This window comes from Squalius cephalus (genome assembly GCF_949319135.1).
Source record: "Squalius cephalus genome assembly, chromosome: 22".
Lineage (NCBI taxonomy): Eukaryota > Metazoa > Chordata > Actinopteri > Cypriniformes > Leuciscidae > Squalius > Squalius cephalus.
In genome coordinates, this window is record NC_137143.1 from 774,546 (window position 1) to 793,424 (window position 18,879).

At 39.7% G+C, this 18,879-nt stretch overlaps 1 protein-coding gene across 1 annotated transcript in view; it reads right to left on the reverse strand.

Annotated features, from left to right (window-relative positions):
* The window catches only part of nuf2 (UF2 component of NDC80 kinetochore complex), a 57,952-nt gene that overhangs the window by 5,239 nt on the left and 33,834 nt on the right, over nucleotides 1–18,879 (reverse strand). The window contains exons 6-16 of the mRNA XM_079857259.1: nucleotides 18,055–18,182; nucleotides 17,055–17,129; nucleotides 14,641–14,717; nucleotides 14,504–14,565; nucleotides 13,685–13,782; nucleotides 8,577–8,650; nucleotides 8,410–8,503; nucleotides 6,006–6,068; nucleotides 5,583–5,720; nucleotides 5,241–5,381; nucleotides 4,555–4,730 (exon numbers count right to left, since the gene is read on the reverse strand). Of these exons, the coding sequence (XP_079713385.1) occupies nucleotides 4,555–4,730; nucleotides 5,241–5,381; nucleotides 5,583–5,720; nucleotides 6,006–6,068; nucleotides 8,410–8,503; nucleotides 8,577–8,650; nucleotides 13,685–13,782; nucleotides 14,504–14,565; nucleotides 14,641–14,717; nucleotides 17,055–17,129; nucleotides 18,055–18,182 (1,126 nt within the window). The remainder of the gene's footprint in view (nucleotides 1–4,554; nucleotides 4,731–5,240; nucleotides 5,382–5,582; nucleotides 5,721–6,005; nucleotides 6,069–8,409; nucleotides 8,504–8,576; nucleotides 8,651–13,684; nucleotides 13,783–14,503; nucleotides 14,566–14,640; nucleotides 14,718–17,054; nucleotides 17,130–18,054; nucleotides 18,183–18,879) is intronic.

Consider the following 18,879-nt stretch of genomic DNA (forward strand, 5'->3'; position numbering starts at 1 on the left):
AGATCTGGGCTTTGTTTATAAAACAATCATCGTCGAAATGCAGGGAACAACAGTCTTTACACAACTCCGTTTATGCTCAGGAAAACAAACTGCCACGGGTTCCTTAACGCTGGGTTCTTTGGGAATCTGTGCAGGGTTGTCTTGCCCTGGCAACCAAAAACACACTTCTTTGGTGACATTGACTTCCCAAAAGCCGGGCAGGGCGCTTTGATGGCGAACTGCTTTCACTCTCTTGCTCTGGTCTACGAGTGCGCGCGCGCCCGCGATCTTACCGGAGAAGTGCCCTTAGGACCCGTATAAGGAAATTCCGCCCTATCTTACGTAAGACAGAGCCATACTCGAAAAAAACTTTCCGAAACTTGTGACAAACCGGAAGGAGTATTTTTGGAACAAAAATACTCCTTCAAACGTACAACTTAGTTTTTGAAACTTTGTCCATTTTTAGCATGGGAATCCAACTCTTTACCAGTGTAAAAAACTCAGTATGCATGAAATAGCATTTCACCCCCCCTTTAAACCAACCAACCACCCATATTCTTTGATTTAGATATCTGCATCTGATCATCACATTACAATTATTCAATTAAGCATGATAATATGGTAACATATCACACTGAAGTAGGCTGATTTAAAATTAAACATTTATTTAAATTAAAAGTTCTTCTTTTGGCAAGATTACATTTCCTTTATAGCCCAAACAGAGGCTTTACTCCCTTTAAACTTAAATTGTCAATGTTTCATTTTTGAAAACACTCCTATCGGAATAATTTTTTTACCTTTATAAAGAGCATTTTCCCCTAATTTTATTTAATGTATGCTCTAAATTTCATTTCAAATTCTTACATTTTATCAATACATTAAATTATTATGTAAAAAAATACAAAAATTAAATAATTTACATTGAAAAATTATAACTGTATTAAATGAGATTCTGAGATTGTTTTAAATATTTTTTGAATATACAAATAAGGAATGTTGAAAAGAATGATACTTTATTAAACTAAACCGCCAGTAGGAGGCGGCAGGCGACCGTCTTAATGAGCGAGTCATTGAGTCATTCATTTAAACGATTCGTTCAAACGGCTGATTTATTCAGAATGAGGCGGTTTAAAGGAGCTGTATGTAAGAAATCTATTTCAATTAATCATAAAATGGCCCTGATGTGTCATCAGACATTAAGAAATCATGTTCATTTCAAATACTTATATCACTGACAACAGTACTATGGCTAGGATATTGTCATTTAAAAAGTGGACTTGCAGCCCTCAACTGATGTTGATGTTGTCATTTTGTGTTTTGGCCTGACGCGCCTCCCTCCACCTATCTACCAATCACGAAGTCAGTAGTGTTTCGGGATCCGGGTTGCCAGCTCTGCTCTAACCTACCCTAACTCTAGTCGGATAAAAAATGTCTAACGTTACTAAATCAAAAAGACCTCGTTATAATTCAGAAATTCGTCGTGACAAAGTCCGAAATAAAAACAGAATTTGTATTGGAGATGCTTTTGAAAGATGGAGACGGCTGAAAATGGAGAAGAATTTGAACACAGACGCGACGTTGCTAATTTTCTCCTGGACAGGTAAGATTCATCTATGCTTGGCTAACTTGTACTTGATGTCAATGGACATTTCATATATTCATGACAGTCGAACAAAGTTATGCATGTTCGTGCAAAGTAACGTAACATTAGCTCACATGGACGTAACTTATTAGCAATGCATTATGGAGCCCGTTTCTCTGTCATTATGCGGAGACGCTGAGGAAAACAACAGAGACAGAAGCCTAACTTTACCTCAGAAAAAAAATGATTCGTCATTCGTTCTTCACGTACAGTATATCGTGGACTAAGTTACTAGGGTTGCCAACTGTCCCGAATTAGGTGGGACGTCCCGTATTTTGGGCTTAATATATTTGTCCCGTGCGTGACCTCCCATGTCCCGTTTTTTGACAAGCTGATCTAACCACTGACTGATACAACAGCAACAGCAGCAGTGCTGACCACGACACTTGAGAATGATCACCGACACCTGTCATCATCCAATCACAGTTTTTTTTTAATCACTGTTTTTAGACAAATCATTGTTTGATTTGCGAACATAATCCTCTGCTGTCTGGTCGCTTCCGCTTCAAGCCGGACTCGTCTCGCGCTAACGGTAATAACCTTTTACTGTCCACGTTTTGATTTCGGCAAAACAATTTTGGCGAATGCAAACAACGTGATTATTGTTCATGCCATGAGTCTAACATCCAGCCACGCAAGAAAACATGTAATCTACCTGAAGGAATAATATGCTCAAAAAACATTTCTGATTATTATTAATGTAAAAAAAAGCCTTAGAAAGTAAATAGAAAGCTTTTGTAACATTATAAATGTCTTTACTGTCACTTTTGATTAATGTAATGCATCCTTGCTGAATAAAAGTAGGCAAATACTTTCTTTAATTTTTTTTTCCAAAAAAAATAATCTCCCAAACTTTTGAACTGTAAGCCTATATAATGTTAAAAAGCTTTCTATTTTAGATAAATGCTGCTATTTTGAATGATGGTTTGTTTGTAATGTGATTTTTTTTTTTATGTATGAATTAAATACATAAATAGGGTAAAGCAATACAAATGTGTTCATGTCTGATAACCTTTTAAACACATTTAACTGCAGACACTGAAATGATGTACAGTTTTGAGTGTCCCTCATTTTCCTATAAATAACCACGATTGTCCTGTATTTTCCTTTTCTGAAGTTGGCAACCCTATAAGTTACACATGCTGCAAGTTGACCTGTATGACCATGGAAGCAGCCTACGTTTCTGCTGAATCCTGCAGCTTATCTGGCAACCTCGAGTCAGGGGGGAGGGGGAGGGGATACACCTCTCTACAGTATTTTTAAAGTGATTGCAGTACCCGTTTTGGCCACAATCCTACATACAGCTCCTTTAATAATGGGTAATTGAATCTTTGACTCGAGTGATTAGTTCAAAACGCTGAATCATTCAGTAATGAATCATAGATGCGTGTTGCTGTGAGATGCGCGGTGGTTCTTATCGTTTGGAACTATTTTCGCTGCTGAAACAGAACAAAAACAGTCATTGCGTCTAAAAATGTAAGTAACTTAATTTTAACTATTTGTTTATTGAACTGTTATGAAATCAATATCTCGGTTTCAATCGTGATGGCATTCAGGAAAACAGCTCTCTGGTCGTGTGTAGCCTATATAACGTTATTGTTTCTTAACTATAATTAATATGTTATAAATAACGGCGCGAACCTCAACAGCGCTGTTACCGTACGTACATTAGGTAAGTTACCATGATGGGAGTTCCGTGTCTTTATTACACTCAACACATTATAATGATTTATCTGTCATCCACCCTCGATTGAATGGAATGTTGTTATTACTTGGCCCGCTCGACCCGCGGATTATGATCCGTGCAGCACTATGGACACAAGCGGGAACCGCAACAGAACCGTCACGGTGGAAAAAGTGTATATAAGCACGTGACTGTCTGTCCGAGTTTTGTCGAGAGGCGGAGGCGGCACGAAATTTGACGGAGGCGGCCGCCTCATAATTGTCTATGCAGGAAAAACCCTGGAAAAGCGCCATAAGGGGGAAAAGCACTGCAGTAAATCACGCTGATTAAATCTAACGATTGCTTATTATATCACGTCAAACCGTGCTAATTATACGGTTCTCAAATTGTTAATATTAACAACATCAGCATTGCGTGACTACAGTTAATGTCCTTCCGATATTATCCTTGTTTGCAGTCTCTGTTTTCCTGTAGCCACTCTGAAGTCCAAAGTCTTCTGTGTTTTACAGCGGGTGAATCTCCAGCTGGTGATTGTCGTTTGAACCTTTCTGGATCCGCCGTCAAATTGCGTAGTTTAATTATATCAAATGCTGTGAGAAAAGGCTATAAATCTCCAGCATCCTCACACTCAGCCGACTAGCCGAGACTCTTCTTTATGTGGACAGATGTGACGGAATGACGTAAAGACATGACATAAAGTTATTATTACAAGCTCACCGTTTTGAACCGAGCTACGGCAAGCAGAGAGTTCTGAACACTGGCTGGTTATGCACTTGCTCAATTTATTTTGGATAATTTTTATCCCCCAAAAAAGTTACGGACTGCAGCTTTAACATTCGCATAATCAAGAAAAAAACCATTTTGGACATTTAGAAATAATGCTTTCATAATTGAATAGGTCTGGTTAGTCCAGAAACACTGGCAGAACAGGGTTAAAGAGGGTTAAACTGCTGAAGTATGAGCTATAGAGTATTAGCAATGCTGAGAACTTCTGAACTACCTTTCAAATTGAAAGTGGCTTAAAATGCAAAGCACGAGGGGACCAAACATGAGACGCTTCGCCTGGAGTTCACTTATTAATAATAGCAGACATACATTTGATTCAAGTGAAAGTTTCCAATTCTTCACACACATGACTGCATAAATGTGAAAAATCTTCTAATATTAAGCACAGGAAGTGTATTATCAAATGCACTGTCGTACAAAAGGATCCTTTAAAAAAGGTCAAATCTGTTGTTTTTTTACTTACCCATAAATATTTTTGACCTGCTGATCTTTGACCTCTTTCTTCTTCTGCCGCCGGATCTGGTTCTTCGACTGCTTGTCGAGTTTCATGGCGAACCCCCTCTTCATCTGGGCTTCTTCACTGCTCAGGCTCTTCAGCTCTTTCTGCAAGGCTTCATTCATGGCTGCTAATCTCTGGACCTGTGCAGGAACGATCATTTAAAACGGTGAAAAAACAACTCAGGAAATGCCTTTCTTAAACAGTGACTGTATTCATATGTTCTCCTGTGTCCACTGGTTTACCAAAGTTACTAACCACTCAGCATTTTCACTGGCCACAATTTTGACATCGATATCATAGGACTGCCATATAGATATGTTTTATATCATCATAATGTGTCAGCAGGTTTATTAGGCTGCTGTCACTTTAAGACCGGATGCACAGATCCATTACACTGATACACGTCTTCTTTCTCAACCGTTTACGTTCACTTAAATAAACTGCAGCAATTAACATTTTGTCAGAACCTTTAGTAAATTACATTATTTTGTTTAGTTGGCTATTCAGAATCGTGATCTCGTTTAGTGTATACAGTTGAAGAAATGCACTTTTTTGACTGCATTTTAAGACTGAACAATTTTTGCTGCTGTGACTCTCCAATCACAGGTCAGAACTCCTTGCAGACGCATGATGCGTATGGTGATCTTTACCTGCTCTTTCTGCTGGTTGGTCTTGCACATGCTACTCTGTAAGTCCTGCAGTTGTTTGAGCAGGACCTGTAGTTCTGCCTCCACCTGACCAGCACACTGGACCAGCATCTGCAGCTCCACCAGCCTCTCGTCAGCCAGCTCCTGTCACACACACACACACACACACACACACACACACACACACACACACACACACACGGAGAACAGCAGCCGGTCAACTGCTGATAACACCACCAACACTCAGTGGCAGAACAGAGACCTGCTGGTCTGGGCAGTTAAACAACACCTGTTGTCAAGCAAACTCATGTAAACGAAGGTGTGCAACATGCAAATCATACATACTTTTGACATCTTGATGCTCTTCACGTTCTCCTTCATCCTTTCCATCTCGTTTTTCAGCTCTTCGGGCGACTCCACGATCTGAGACTTGAGCTTGCAGATCTCATCCTTCAGCGTCGCCACATCCACTTTCCTTTGAGTCTGGATTGTAAGACATCTCTGATTACAACAGTCACTCTACAGCACTGCCACCACAGGAGTACACCTAACACACTCAGCCAGATCTGCCTCCATACAACCAATAACCCATGGATTAAACCAATTACCAGCCTATCATTTTTTTTCTTTCTCATTAATCTGTTTTGCTCAGATCTTTTCTTCTGTAATATGACATATATCAGTCTCCACTTCCACTACATGGTGACTTTAACCCTCATCCAAACTAGAAGTGTGGTAGATTAAATGAACAACTGATCTGATACATACCAGTTTCTGTGAGATCTCAGCAATCTCCGTCTTGCACTGTGCAGCCATTTCATTCATCACGTTCTAAAGAGAGAACATTGAAAATTAATATGACAACAAGAAGAAAAAGGCCTGAAAAACACTGGGTCACGTGACAACAGTCAATGCATCATGTTGGTGGACAGGGTTGGGAATCGTAAGAAATATTCCGGTTCCGCCAAGCGATTCCGGTTTCAGTTCCCATTCAATAAAAATTATTAAAACAACTAATAAAAAAGTTTTAGTAAGGGAAAAATGCACAATCCTTTTTGTGTTTACTTCGGATACTGGTAAAATGAGTTTAACAGACTGGTAATGTCAACAAATTCAACATAATATTTAGCAATTTTTGCAAAAATAATAAAACATTTTGAAGGAAAATAAACATTCCTGCATTCTCTAGGATGATCTGGGACGTCTCCTCTAGCGTATTGCAGTGGAGGACACCCTCTCTGAAGGGGCGGATGAACACATGTGAGATCCAGACAGGGGAAACTGAGCCGGTGTGAATGACTGATTCATAAAGACTTCACTTGTTTCATTACTGGATGAACCGGCGCTCTAGCGGTTGATAAGCAGAACTGCATGGCGGAAGAACATTGTAGCCGGAGCTACGTCTCTCTGTACGTCTGTGACGCGGGCGAGTCACGCAGGCGCTGCGCTAACGTCACTCCGCACCCGACCCGACCGGTGTAAAGTAGTCCGGGTCTAAACGCTTATTACAGGCTCACCGTAGTGATTCAGGATAAGACAAAAATACGGTGTGAAAAAAGGCATACATTATATACATTTAGTAAATTCTGAACACAAAGTTACAGACCGCAGCTTTAACAGTCGTCTTATGAATGTTGTGATTAATGGTGCAGCTCTGCTGTCTTTATACTCTCTCTCTCTGCGTTGACATCTGACACAAAACGTATATGAGTAGTGCGAGGGCTTTTCAGTGCACTCATTACTGTTTTAATATTCATGAGACGTCGCTGTTCAAGGATAAGCTCCCAGCACTTCGCCCACACACCGCACCGGTTCTCGGTTCCCAACCCTACTGGTCAGAACTGTATAATTCAGACGTCACTTATGCAACAAAAACAGATTTTTCTGAAATATGTTAGTCTGACCAAATATCAATTAGGCTTTCACTTGGTCTTCATCTCTGGGTTAGCCTACAGTTAATTTTGAGAGGCATTAGCAAAACAAACACTGCTGCTTTACATGCAACATGCGCATTTACCCATCATGCACTGTGATGCGGGCCTGGTTCGTTAGGTTGCCTTCTCACCACAAAAGGAATAATTTTTTTGTATTTGAATGTTGGTATGTCATGTGTAATTTCATGTCGCCTTGTACCCTGCGCCTTATCTTGGCCAGGTCGCGGTTGCAAATGAGAACCTGTTCTCAACCGATTAACCTGGTTAAATAAAAGGTAAAATAAAAAAAATAAAAATAAAAAAAGGCATTGAAGTGATTTTATCGGTGCAGAATCAATAGAGCTGGGCGGTACACTGGTTCATACCGAATAATACCGGTGTTTATTTTTGTTATGATATGAAAGTAATAAACCAGCGTACGCCACTTCAACAGCGCTGGGAACGCTGGGAGAGGGTCTCGCTGTTCACGGGTGATGCTCAGCTGTGTGTTACTGAGACGGTGAAGATGGAGAGGTTAAACTATAATTAACAGCTGGCGAATTATATTACAGTGTTTCCCACACATATATCAACACTGCCTTTTGGAAAATATTTGTGTTTGGCTTTGACATGGTTGAATAAACATGAGCACTGCACGTTTCACAATCAAAACGCGGCGCAGGTGTTCTTATATGAATGTTTCCGAAGCGAACTGACGGTCTTGTTTCGGAAATGTTTCGATGTTATTTCAATTGATTCTTTCTTTATCTCTCCTGATAAAGCAGCGTTTATATACTGGTTTGTGTCCAGCCGTTACCGTGGAAACCGCTGTTTCTGCCGCTCCTACAGCGCCTCCTGCTGGAGCTCTTTATAAACAGCCTTGCAAACCTGTATTAATGCTAGCGTGGGTTTAAAATATTCCCTCATGACAGTAAAATTGGGGCATTCTAAGTCAGTCTACTGCAGCATTTCCTCTCTCAATCAGTAGAAAATGTAGTTAATAACCAGACATGCTTGAAAAAATAAATAAAAAAATAAAATACCGTCATATACCGCAAACCCGGCATAATTTTGAAAAATACTGTAATATGGATTTTTGGTCATACCGCCCAGCACTAAGAGCCAAGAGCGACTGCTGTGTTCAGAGGCCTAAACGAACTGAACCCAGGGAGAAAACACAGCAGGTTCTGAAGCGAGCCGTGTGTGTGAACACCCTTAGGTGATATTTCATTAGTAAACTGAAATCATCGAGGTCTCACCGCATCCTGGATTTCCCGCTGTGTGTTAGCGCTGAGCTCTGCCAGGGCCGACGCTAGCTCTCTAGCCTCCGCTTGCTGCTCCGGAGGAATGGTCCTGTGAAGGGAGGATGGATACGCTCAGAGAGAAGCATCTTTAGTAAGATGTTTAAATAAACCACTGCACTTACGTCAGCTTCTCAATCTTCTTCTCAGCTTCCTTTATTTCTCTCGTGTACGCCTGGAGTCTGTCCATATCACACCGCTGTTGACAAACAAAGCAAATCACACCGGCTACCTTTACACGCACAACTCTTGTTTCAATCGGACTGAACTCATTCTGATTGAGGAATCTGAACGTAGTGTTTACATGAATGATGAACATGTGATCGGGTTGATGTCACAAGCTTCAGATCAGGACAGACTGTTTGACATGCGCTCACTGCACGAATATACAGAGTTTCCCGCTGTCTTCACATAATAACTATTCTCCTACAGTTCTTTATTTGTTTAAAACAGCAGACTTAATATTTATCCATTTCTGGTCATGATGTGGAGATAATGAGCGTATGAGCCGTTGTGCCGCTGCTTATATTGATCACACAGTAAAACTGCCCAAAGCCAGTCGCGTGTGTGTGAGCGTCTGAAGCAGCGCTGGAGGACCGTCGTCCTGCTCCACTCCACACACGCAGAAGAGGAGGATCATAGGAGGACGAGACACTCGTTTATACCACACTTTATTCTCATTACGCTATTTCTACCTCATTACGCTATTTCTACGTCATCACGCCATTTCTATGCTATTGCTACGTCATTACGTTCTTGCTACGTTATTACGCTATTTCTACCTCATTACGCTATTTCTACGTCATTGCGCTATTTCCACGTCATTTACGCTAAATATTTCTATGCTATTCAGGGGTTAAAGTGAAAAAAAATCCTGAGCCTGAAATTTTTTTTGGGGGGGGGGGGGGGGGTTTCATTGGCACCATTTATTTTCAAGCTTGTTAATGACATATTTTTATGAATGAAGACCAGTATCACTGATATAGCTACTTATGTCTCGATGAAAATTTATTTTTCCAAAATTTGAAACATTTATTAGGCTTAAAAAAATATAACAACTTTTAATTTAAATGAACTTAAAACAATCCTCACTTAAACCCATAATAAATGTCATATTTACCTGTACCTTACCTGTCTAACCGATGTGAATTATATAGAAATTGAATACGTTTATAAAACAGTCCGCACTGCATAAATTATAAATGAAAAATAGATTAATCCTTAAAGGTGCTCTAGGTAACTTTTTAACCTTAACTGAACAGCTTCGGAGTCAGTGGAATGGTTATATTACTTATTTCGGGTTGAATGGTGGTGGTTTCGCACCCCCCTGGTGCCCGAGAGCGGAAAAAACTCACTTGCAACTTTGGGACGCGGGTCGGTGTCAGGAAGTATCGCGTGATATCAGGTCTCGCGATGTAACGAATTGCTTGACGGCACTGCACACGTACACGCCCCTATTCAAGCACCGGCGGGCTAGCTATAAGCAAAGGGCAACGATAGATTGAGTTATGGCTGAGGCTGAGCCTGTAAAAAAGAAGCAGAAAGCTAGGAAATCTTTGTCGGAGGACCAACGAAAGAGGAAACGGGAGACTGACCGAGCAAGAAGTCAGACTCGAGTAAATATATCGGACCGGCTTTTTCAGAATGGTGAGAACTGAGAGAAACAGAAGCCTGCAAAACGGATGCTGATCCTGCTGTTGCACTTGTAAGTATCTTTGGAATAAACTGTGTTTAATATTTAAATTTCAAGTAATTGCGACCTCAGGATGTTTGCTATTGTCTGTAAAGGTTTTTATTATGATCGCTGTCTGTTACGGGCTTACTAGTACGCTAGATACTATAACCTTGATGTTAGCATTGTCATAGCAAACACGTTTGATTTCTGTAGTTGTGTGGCCGTTCCTCTGTCGGTTTTATTTGTGTAACTTACACTTTTATTTTATGTCACTAAGTCAACGCGTCTGATAGTAGGCAATATCAGACGGACAAAATGTTGCACATATCATGATCGAGCTAGAAAAAACGTTCTGATGTTTTCTTAGACAAGCAAAGGTAAACCATCATTCTACCAGGTGAACTTATAGACCTTGCTAATATAACTTTAGACAAATATTAGCCTCCGATATATATATATTTTTTATGCTCATGCCCATTCTCCCAAAAACAAACAAACAAACAAACAAACACGAAAGCAGTAGTTCGCCTCGTTCATATCGTTCGTTCCCGGTAAAAATACTAGTATGCATGACAACACAATAAATAAAAAAATCGCCATCAGTTGGAAAGAAAGTATTGCTTTACTTGCCTCGGTAGACATAACTGGTTTTGAAATAGCCGGTTCCTCTGCTCAGCTGGGTTGACAGCTGATCAGCTGGGTTGCTCGTGGCAAGGGGGGAGGGACAACAGTTCGTTTTTACGACAGAGTGTTTGAAAGCATTTACTACCAGACACTAGGGGGAGCTCGTAGAGAAAAAACACTCAGACTTGCATAGTGTCCCTTTAAGCGTTGAGCAGTTAGTAATTTTCTCTGTTCCCATTGTTCTTTGGTTAACTTTACTAACAGAGAGAATTGCTGTCACTTTAATACCCGCCGCTGCTGACAGGATCTCATTCTCTACTCTTTACTTCCATTTAAGATTGTATTTAACTCATTTGACTGTTCTTGTGAAGATACTCGACAAAACTGACATTTTGGCATAAATGTGTGTGTTATCGTTCAAGCGCGAAAGAGAACTCGATGGCGCGCTGTCGACTGCGATACTGGCGCGCGTCTTTCTCTGTGTGTGTGTGTGTGTGTGTGTGTGTGTGTGTGTTTCAGGAGGACATTCACTGACAGGCGTTCTCTTTTGTCTTCTCGCGCATTGATAGTTTAAAATACTTGCGTGAAGGAGAGCATGATCATATAACCCAAAGGATGACATAAAGAACGGACGCTGCGATAAATATTTTAACACGTTAAAGCTGGACAAATTAATCGCATGCGTTTACGTTGACAGCACTAACGTTAGGCTACTTGTCATAACGTTACATTGCTGACAGAAAATGCTGCGGTTTAAAGTGGACTCGTTTTCATGGTAGGCCTACACAGAATGTTTTTTTTGTTTTTTTTTGTAAGCTACACAGAATATTTAATTAAATATTAAAATTAGCCAAGTCTGAAGTTACCAAGCAGCAGTGTATGTTAACGTTAGCTCAGTTATCAACAGGTGTAGACAGAAAATATGATTATCCTGACCTGAGCTAATTTACTGAATCAACCAACTCACATCTCCTTTCTTTCTTTTCATCCATGATGACATTAAAGTCACCTGTTGTTGTTTCTGGCGTTTCATCGCTGTCTGTGCTAACCGCTAACGCTACTTGCTCATGAGAACATTCAGTGAGCTATTTTACACAGGCTCGGTCCTGCTCCTCCGCGGCAATGACGGCGTGCGGTTAAACATCATAAACGAATTTGAGTGGGGGTGGGGGGGGGGGACAACGGGATTTTGGAAAGTGTCCTCATAGGAAATTACGCCCGTGGGTAGGACATCATCCCCAAGCTTCATGAACTAGCGCTCCTTTCACCGACAACGCTAACGTGACGTATAAATCTCAATCACACTGTGTTGCCAGGCCCCGCCCTGCTCTGCTTCTGATAGGCTTGTAACGTTAGTAGAGCTCATATGATCATATGATTGGTAGGTGAAATCAATTGACTCGAAAATATTAAACCGCATGCAACTTCCAATTTTTTTTTTTTTTTTTTTTTCCTCACGGCCGCACGCCGGAGATCCGGCACGGTGCCGGAATACTTTAAGCCCTGGCTATTGCTACGTCATTGCGCTATTTCTACGTCATTACGCCATTTCTACGTCATTACGCCATTTCTGTCATTACGTGATTTCTATGCTATTGCTACGTCATTACGTTCTTGCTACGTCATTACGCTATTTCTACCTCATTACGCTATTTCTACGTTTTTGCGCTATTTCTACGTCATTGCGCCATTTCTACGTCATTACGCTATTTCTACGTCATTGCGCTATTTCTACGTCATTGCGCCATTTCTACGTCATTACGCCATTTCTACGTCATTACGCTATTTCTACGTCATTACGCCATCTCTTCGTCATTGCGCTATTTCTATGCTATTTCTACGTCATTACGCTATCTCTTCGTCATTACGCGATTTCTATGCTATTTCTACGTCATTACGCGATTTCTACGTCATTACGCTATTTCTACGTCATTGCGCCATTTCTACGTCATTACGCTATTTCTACGTCATTACGCCATCTCTTCGTCATTGCGCTATTTCTATGCTATTTCTACGTCATTACGCTATCTCTTCGTCATTACGCGATTTCTATGCTATTTCTACGTCATTACGCGATTTCTACGTCATTACGCTATCTCTTCGTCATTACGCTGTTTCTACGTCATTACGCTATCTCTTCGTCATTACGCCATCTCTTCGTCATTGCGCTATTTCTATGCTATTTCTACGTCATTACGCTATTTCTACGTCATTACGCCATCTCTTCGTCATTACGCGATTTCTATGCTATTTCTACGTCATTACGCGATTTCTACGTCATTACGCTATCTCTTCGTCATTACCCTGTTTCTACGTCATTACGCTATCTCTTCGTCATTACGCTGTTTCTACGTCATTACGCTATCTCTTCGTCATTACGCGATTTCTATGCTATTTCTTCGCCATTACGCCATTTCTACGTCATTACGCTATCTCTTCGTCATTACGCTATTTCTATGCTATTTCCACGTCATTACGCCATTACGCTATTTCTATGCTATTGCTACGTCATTACGCCATTACGCTATTTCTATGCTATTGCTACGTCATTAAGTTCTTGCTACGTCATTACGCCATTTCCATGTCATTGCACATGTGCAGTCCTTTCAGTTTCGGTTTTCGATCCGATCAGGTGTTTACATGTTCTCTCGATCGGATTAGAAAAGGAATAAACCACATGAAGGCTTTTCTAATGGATTATTTGGTTGCATGTAAACATGTGCTTAAACGGGTCATATGATGCTTTTAATCTTGACCTTCTGTGTGTAACAGGTCTGCGATCTGTAACAAAGCTCAGTCTCCCACAAAGGGATTAGCAGTCAAGTATTCATCACGGTAGATCCTCAAATCTCAGCTTGATATGAGAGAGGTTTAGCACAACTAAGACTACAGTTCTCTAAGATGATTGTAACACGTTAAGCATTTTCAACTTACAAAACTTTGCTGGTGGACGGTCGTCATTTCCAGCCTCTGTTTCCGGAAGTGGAGGAAGTTTTGGATTGCGCTCAGAATAGTGATCGTTCGCTTCAACTCTGGCAGAAGGTGTGAGAAAAACAAACAATCAGCTCAGCATGACCTTCATATCAGCTTTAAACTTTATGCAATAAAAACGTGAAACTGTATCAGGACAGAACAGCTTTCGCTCTAGTGCTGAACAACAACACTGTCTTCTGCAGAGCTGCTTTACAGCACAATTTAAATTTGTATATATATATATATATATATATATATTTTTTTTTTTTTATATATATTAATAATCATAATTACAATTTCAAAGGAAACAATCGAGAATTATGATTGTCATAATCGTGCAGCCCTACTTACAACTTAAACTTATTTCTGTTTTCTGCCAAGGCAACATTTCTAATTTTCATTTAAATGTTTTTCAAATAATATTTTTTCACAGCTTTATTTCAATTTACACGAATGTTTTTAATAGTTTTAGTTTACGATAATAACCCTGATATCATGTGAGTGTTTAAAAAAAAAAAGTTATAAAACTGTTATTTACACAGAGAGCATTATGAAATGGTCCATCTTTCTAAAGAGTTTCTCTGTGAACCCCGCAGTAAAGTGTGCCTGGCTTACACAACAATCTGCAGTAATGTAAAAAACCCTCGTCTTACGCAATCCAGAACATCGTTAAGAATAAAGCATCCACCCATTCCCCACATCCTCATTCTCCTGCGACACGGCCAATGAAAATGTAGTCAGGGCAAAAACTAAACACCAGAGAGAAAACGAGATACTCACTGGGGTTGAGCAAGTCATTCAGGGAGAAATCATAAACACGACAGAGCGGTAAGAACTGGCACCTGAAAGACACGCAGATCAGTGGTGAAGCAAACATGAGATCTCTCAGAACAACACACTGCCGTCTTCTCACTCACATGCGCATGTACACACTCATGACCGGAGAAACCCACTCGTGCAGCATCGGGAACTGGACGTTTTCAGACAGCGGCACCTGCGGAACACAGGAGCATATTAAACACCAAGACAGGGTATCGGCACAAGTTTTAAAGTCAAATTTAAGGCTTTTTAAGACCTGAAGAAATCAAAATTAATACCGTACATTAGGGGTGCGCAATACTGACAAAAATATGTCTAGATATTTTCAAAGTTTTGCTGACAATAATTAGATGATATTTTACTGATTGTGTTTTTGTACTGGTACCCTGGCTGGTTTACGCCTGTTGTTGACAGCAGACTCACGAAGATATTCATATTTTTCATATTCTATGCAGTGGTCAGTTCACAGTAGTGACCGAAATTAACATTTTTATTAAGGGGCAATATTTACCACCTTAAATGGATTTCCAGGGGCATTTTCACCTATATATGGACATTGTTTCTAAACGTATTTAGAGGTATGCATCACCTTTTATGTCAAATTAAACTATATAACACAGTACCAATGTCAAAATAAATCATTAAATTAAAATCCATCCTTGCAGTGCAGAGGTGACACAGAAGCGGCATCAAAACTGGCATTAGCCTACTATATTTACACTTCATTTACAATTGCAGAAATAAAGCTATTCAATATTTAAATATGAAATGATTTATAATTTTAACATTTCGTTAGCCTCATAGCATAATTGCCTAAGTCATTTTTTGTTTCTTCTTGTTTTCCAAAGACATTGAAATATGACTTGGCAATTATGCTATGAGGCTAACGATTTCAAAGGATACTTTAAATATGAAACAAACCACCAGTAGGTGGCGGCAAGTCACTGTCTTAAGCATAGACTGTAAAAAAAGATGGACGACGCCCCTTCGCTCTCTTCCATTGATGAGAACTGAAGCCGCCAGAGTCCCGATATGGCGCTGACATATTGGATCTTGAGTCTGCGCAGTAGCGATCTCGGGACCAGACCTGCGCAGTCGTGAGCAGGAAGTAAAGCCGCGAAATCAACGCTCCGCCCTCACTCTCGCCGAATGCACTCAGGGAGAGTGGATTCTGCACACTTTTTTAAAAATTGATTGCAGTACGACAAGAGGCTTATTAAAATAAAGTAAATACAATCAACTCAGTCCTCCGAAGATCCCGAAAAAAATGTCCGTTGGTGCTTCAGTGACTACTTCACTCGGAGAACCTGTCAATCACAGCTGTCAATCATGACGTTACACCACCGCATCACGTAACTAACTAAAAACCAACTTATTTTCGAAACAGACACTTGAACTTACATCAGCGTGATAAAAACGACAGCAAATGAAAGAAACCACCTTTGGAAAAAGATATTTGAAGTGTAATTTAATTGTTTAGTTGGTCTCGCGTCCCGTTGAATAACACGGGAGGCGGGGCTTATGACCTATACTAGGACCAGTCACCGGGGGGCGATCGAGACGTTTTGGCTTCACTTTTCAGGGCTTGTGCGGCACGCTTGGTCTTAAGCGAGTTGTTGGAGTCATTTATTCAACCGATTTGTTCAAACGGCTGATTCATTCAGAAAAACAAGTGATTGTTCACTGAATCATTCAAATGATTTGTTCAAAACGCGGATTTCAGTAAAAAAATAATAAAAATCATCGCTGTCTGTTGGACTACGGCTTCATTATGAAATTCTCGTCGGCGATATAAAGTGAAAATTGACAATATTGTGTCCAAAAAGTAACTCACAATGTTAACTTTATTGTTAATTTAACTGTTGTATAAAATAAATAGCACATTTGCAATTGTGCACAGGAAAACGGCACTCTTGCTCATGTGATATTCTAATATAACAACATAATATGATATAAATATAAGACAAAAACTCATTTGGGGACATCTGTAACTGCACTGACACATCACGCAGTGAAAGCAAGCATGAGAGACAAACGCGATGTTGGCTCGCACTCGCAGTGCCTCGTACATAGTTAAAACAATGATTACAATATCATCATAGTTCATAGACAACATCACACACTCCTAAGCACATAAAGACTGAGCTTACAACTGAACTGACATTTACTCGTCTTCTTCTCTCCTCTCGCGTGCAGGAGACAGACGTAGGCTAAAACTGCCGTAAGTGACGAGAATTGTCACGTGATCAAGCAAATCCACCAAGATAGAATTAAAACAATAATACGTAGGCCTACGCTAATTAGATAGTTTTAATTTTGAAAGCATTTAGATAAGTCTAAGTCAAAGTGTCATCTAAAATTTAAGACCTTTCATAAGTAAAAATAAGACTTTTTTTTTTTTTAAGACTTTTTATGGCCTTAAATTTAATAAAAATCTAATTTAAGACTTAAGGATCCGTGGGGACCCTGCAAGACTCTCAGATCTGATCTGATGATGCATACAAACACTCACCGTGTAATGGCACTCGGGTCTGAACTGAAACAGCAGCTGCAAAACTCTCATGTAGAGTCTTTGAATGGATTCGGCCTGAAAAACAAACAGATTTTAAAGAAAAGCCAGCTTTTAATGTTGTTTATGTGTCTATGTGGTGTTTTTAATCCGCTTTAAGACAAACCATGTGTAAGTTCATGAGTCGACAGCATTGCTGAGTATTTCCTCCTTAAAACTGCAGTGAACCAAAGACAGTCTCAAAAACACACTTTGAAATCGCTGGTGTTTCTGACGTCACAAACTACCTTGTAACCAATCAGATCAACGTGTGATCGTCAACCAGTGGATCTCTGAGCTGAGTGAGTGAGTGGAGGCGGGGCTCATTTGCATATTCATAGAACCGATCATGAGGCAAGGGTGTCGAGTTACATTCAAGATATTTTAAGACATGAAGAAATTTTTTCAAGGATAAAATGTTTAAATATGTCATTTTGGTGATCAAAGATGAGTTTTAAGAGATAAAGTCATTGACTACAGGGGGAATTAAATGTTTGCCAGTTATGCATTACCAGGTAACAACAACTCTTCCTCATTAAGTACCCTGGTGGTTAAGTAATTTTCTCTTGAAAGAAATTAATACTTTCATTAATCAAGGATGCATTAAATTACATTAATGTGACAGTGAAGACATTTATAATGTTACAAAGATTCTATTTCAAATAAATGCTGTTCTTTAGAACTTTCTATTCATCAAAGAATCCTGAAAAATAAAACGTATCACAGTTTCCACAAACATTTTTCAATACTGATAATAATCATAAGTGTTTCTTGAGCATCAAATCCTCATATTAGAGTGATTTCTGAAGGATCATGTGACACTGAAGACTGGAGTAATGATGCTGAACATTCAGCTCTGATCACAGGAATAAATTACACTTTACTGTATATTCACATAGAGAACAGCTGATTTACATTATAATAATATATAGCACACTTAGATACAGTGTGATCACGTGATCACCTTTGGGTTGGGAGTGATGTCATTCTTGGTGAAGTGTTTCGCCTCTTGTCCAGTCAGAACTTCGGTTCGGTAAAACTGCACGATAACATCCACCTTATACACCGGGAACGTGTTCTCACTCATCCCTGCTGCTGCAAAAGAAGAAACCACATTAATAAACCACATTTATCCGCTCAGCCAGGCGATGTTTGCAGCACAAGCGTCGACAGACCCCGTCACGGACAATAACGGTCACCGGCGCATTACACACCATTCAAAGACACAGAATTATATTACCCTCTTTTTCACACTGTTGGTCCGACATTATTCAAAATCTATAACTAACGCCACACTATTGTACTAACCAAGTTCAGGCTCACGTCCCTCGTCGTCAACTGGAGCAAATTTAAACTTTACGCGCCTCTATCGTCACTTCCGTCATACGTTCCTCACGTCATGACGTGTCATCAGAAAAGCAGCGCGTGCGGCGCCCTCTACTGGACATGCGCAGAATGTGTCCACTAGTGCAGCGGGTTTTCAAATCCTCATCATCCTAAAGTTTAATGATTTATTTTCATGTATAAAGACCCAATTAATGGTGTTAAAAATTAATATTATAAATGTGTAAAAGATTTAGTTTTAATTACATTTCATCATTGCGTTTTCTAGTAATTTATTGTTTGTTTGTTAATTATTTAATACAATGTATTAATTTATTATTTAAATCAAATTTCACTTATTTATTTTAACTCAACATTATTTTATTTTTAGTTTACATTTATTTTTATTTATTTACTTTTACATTTTACTCTGCATTTTTATTTCTGTTTATTTAAATCAAGTTTG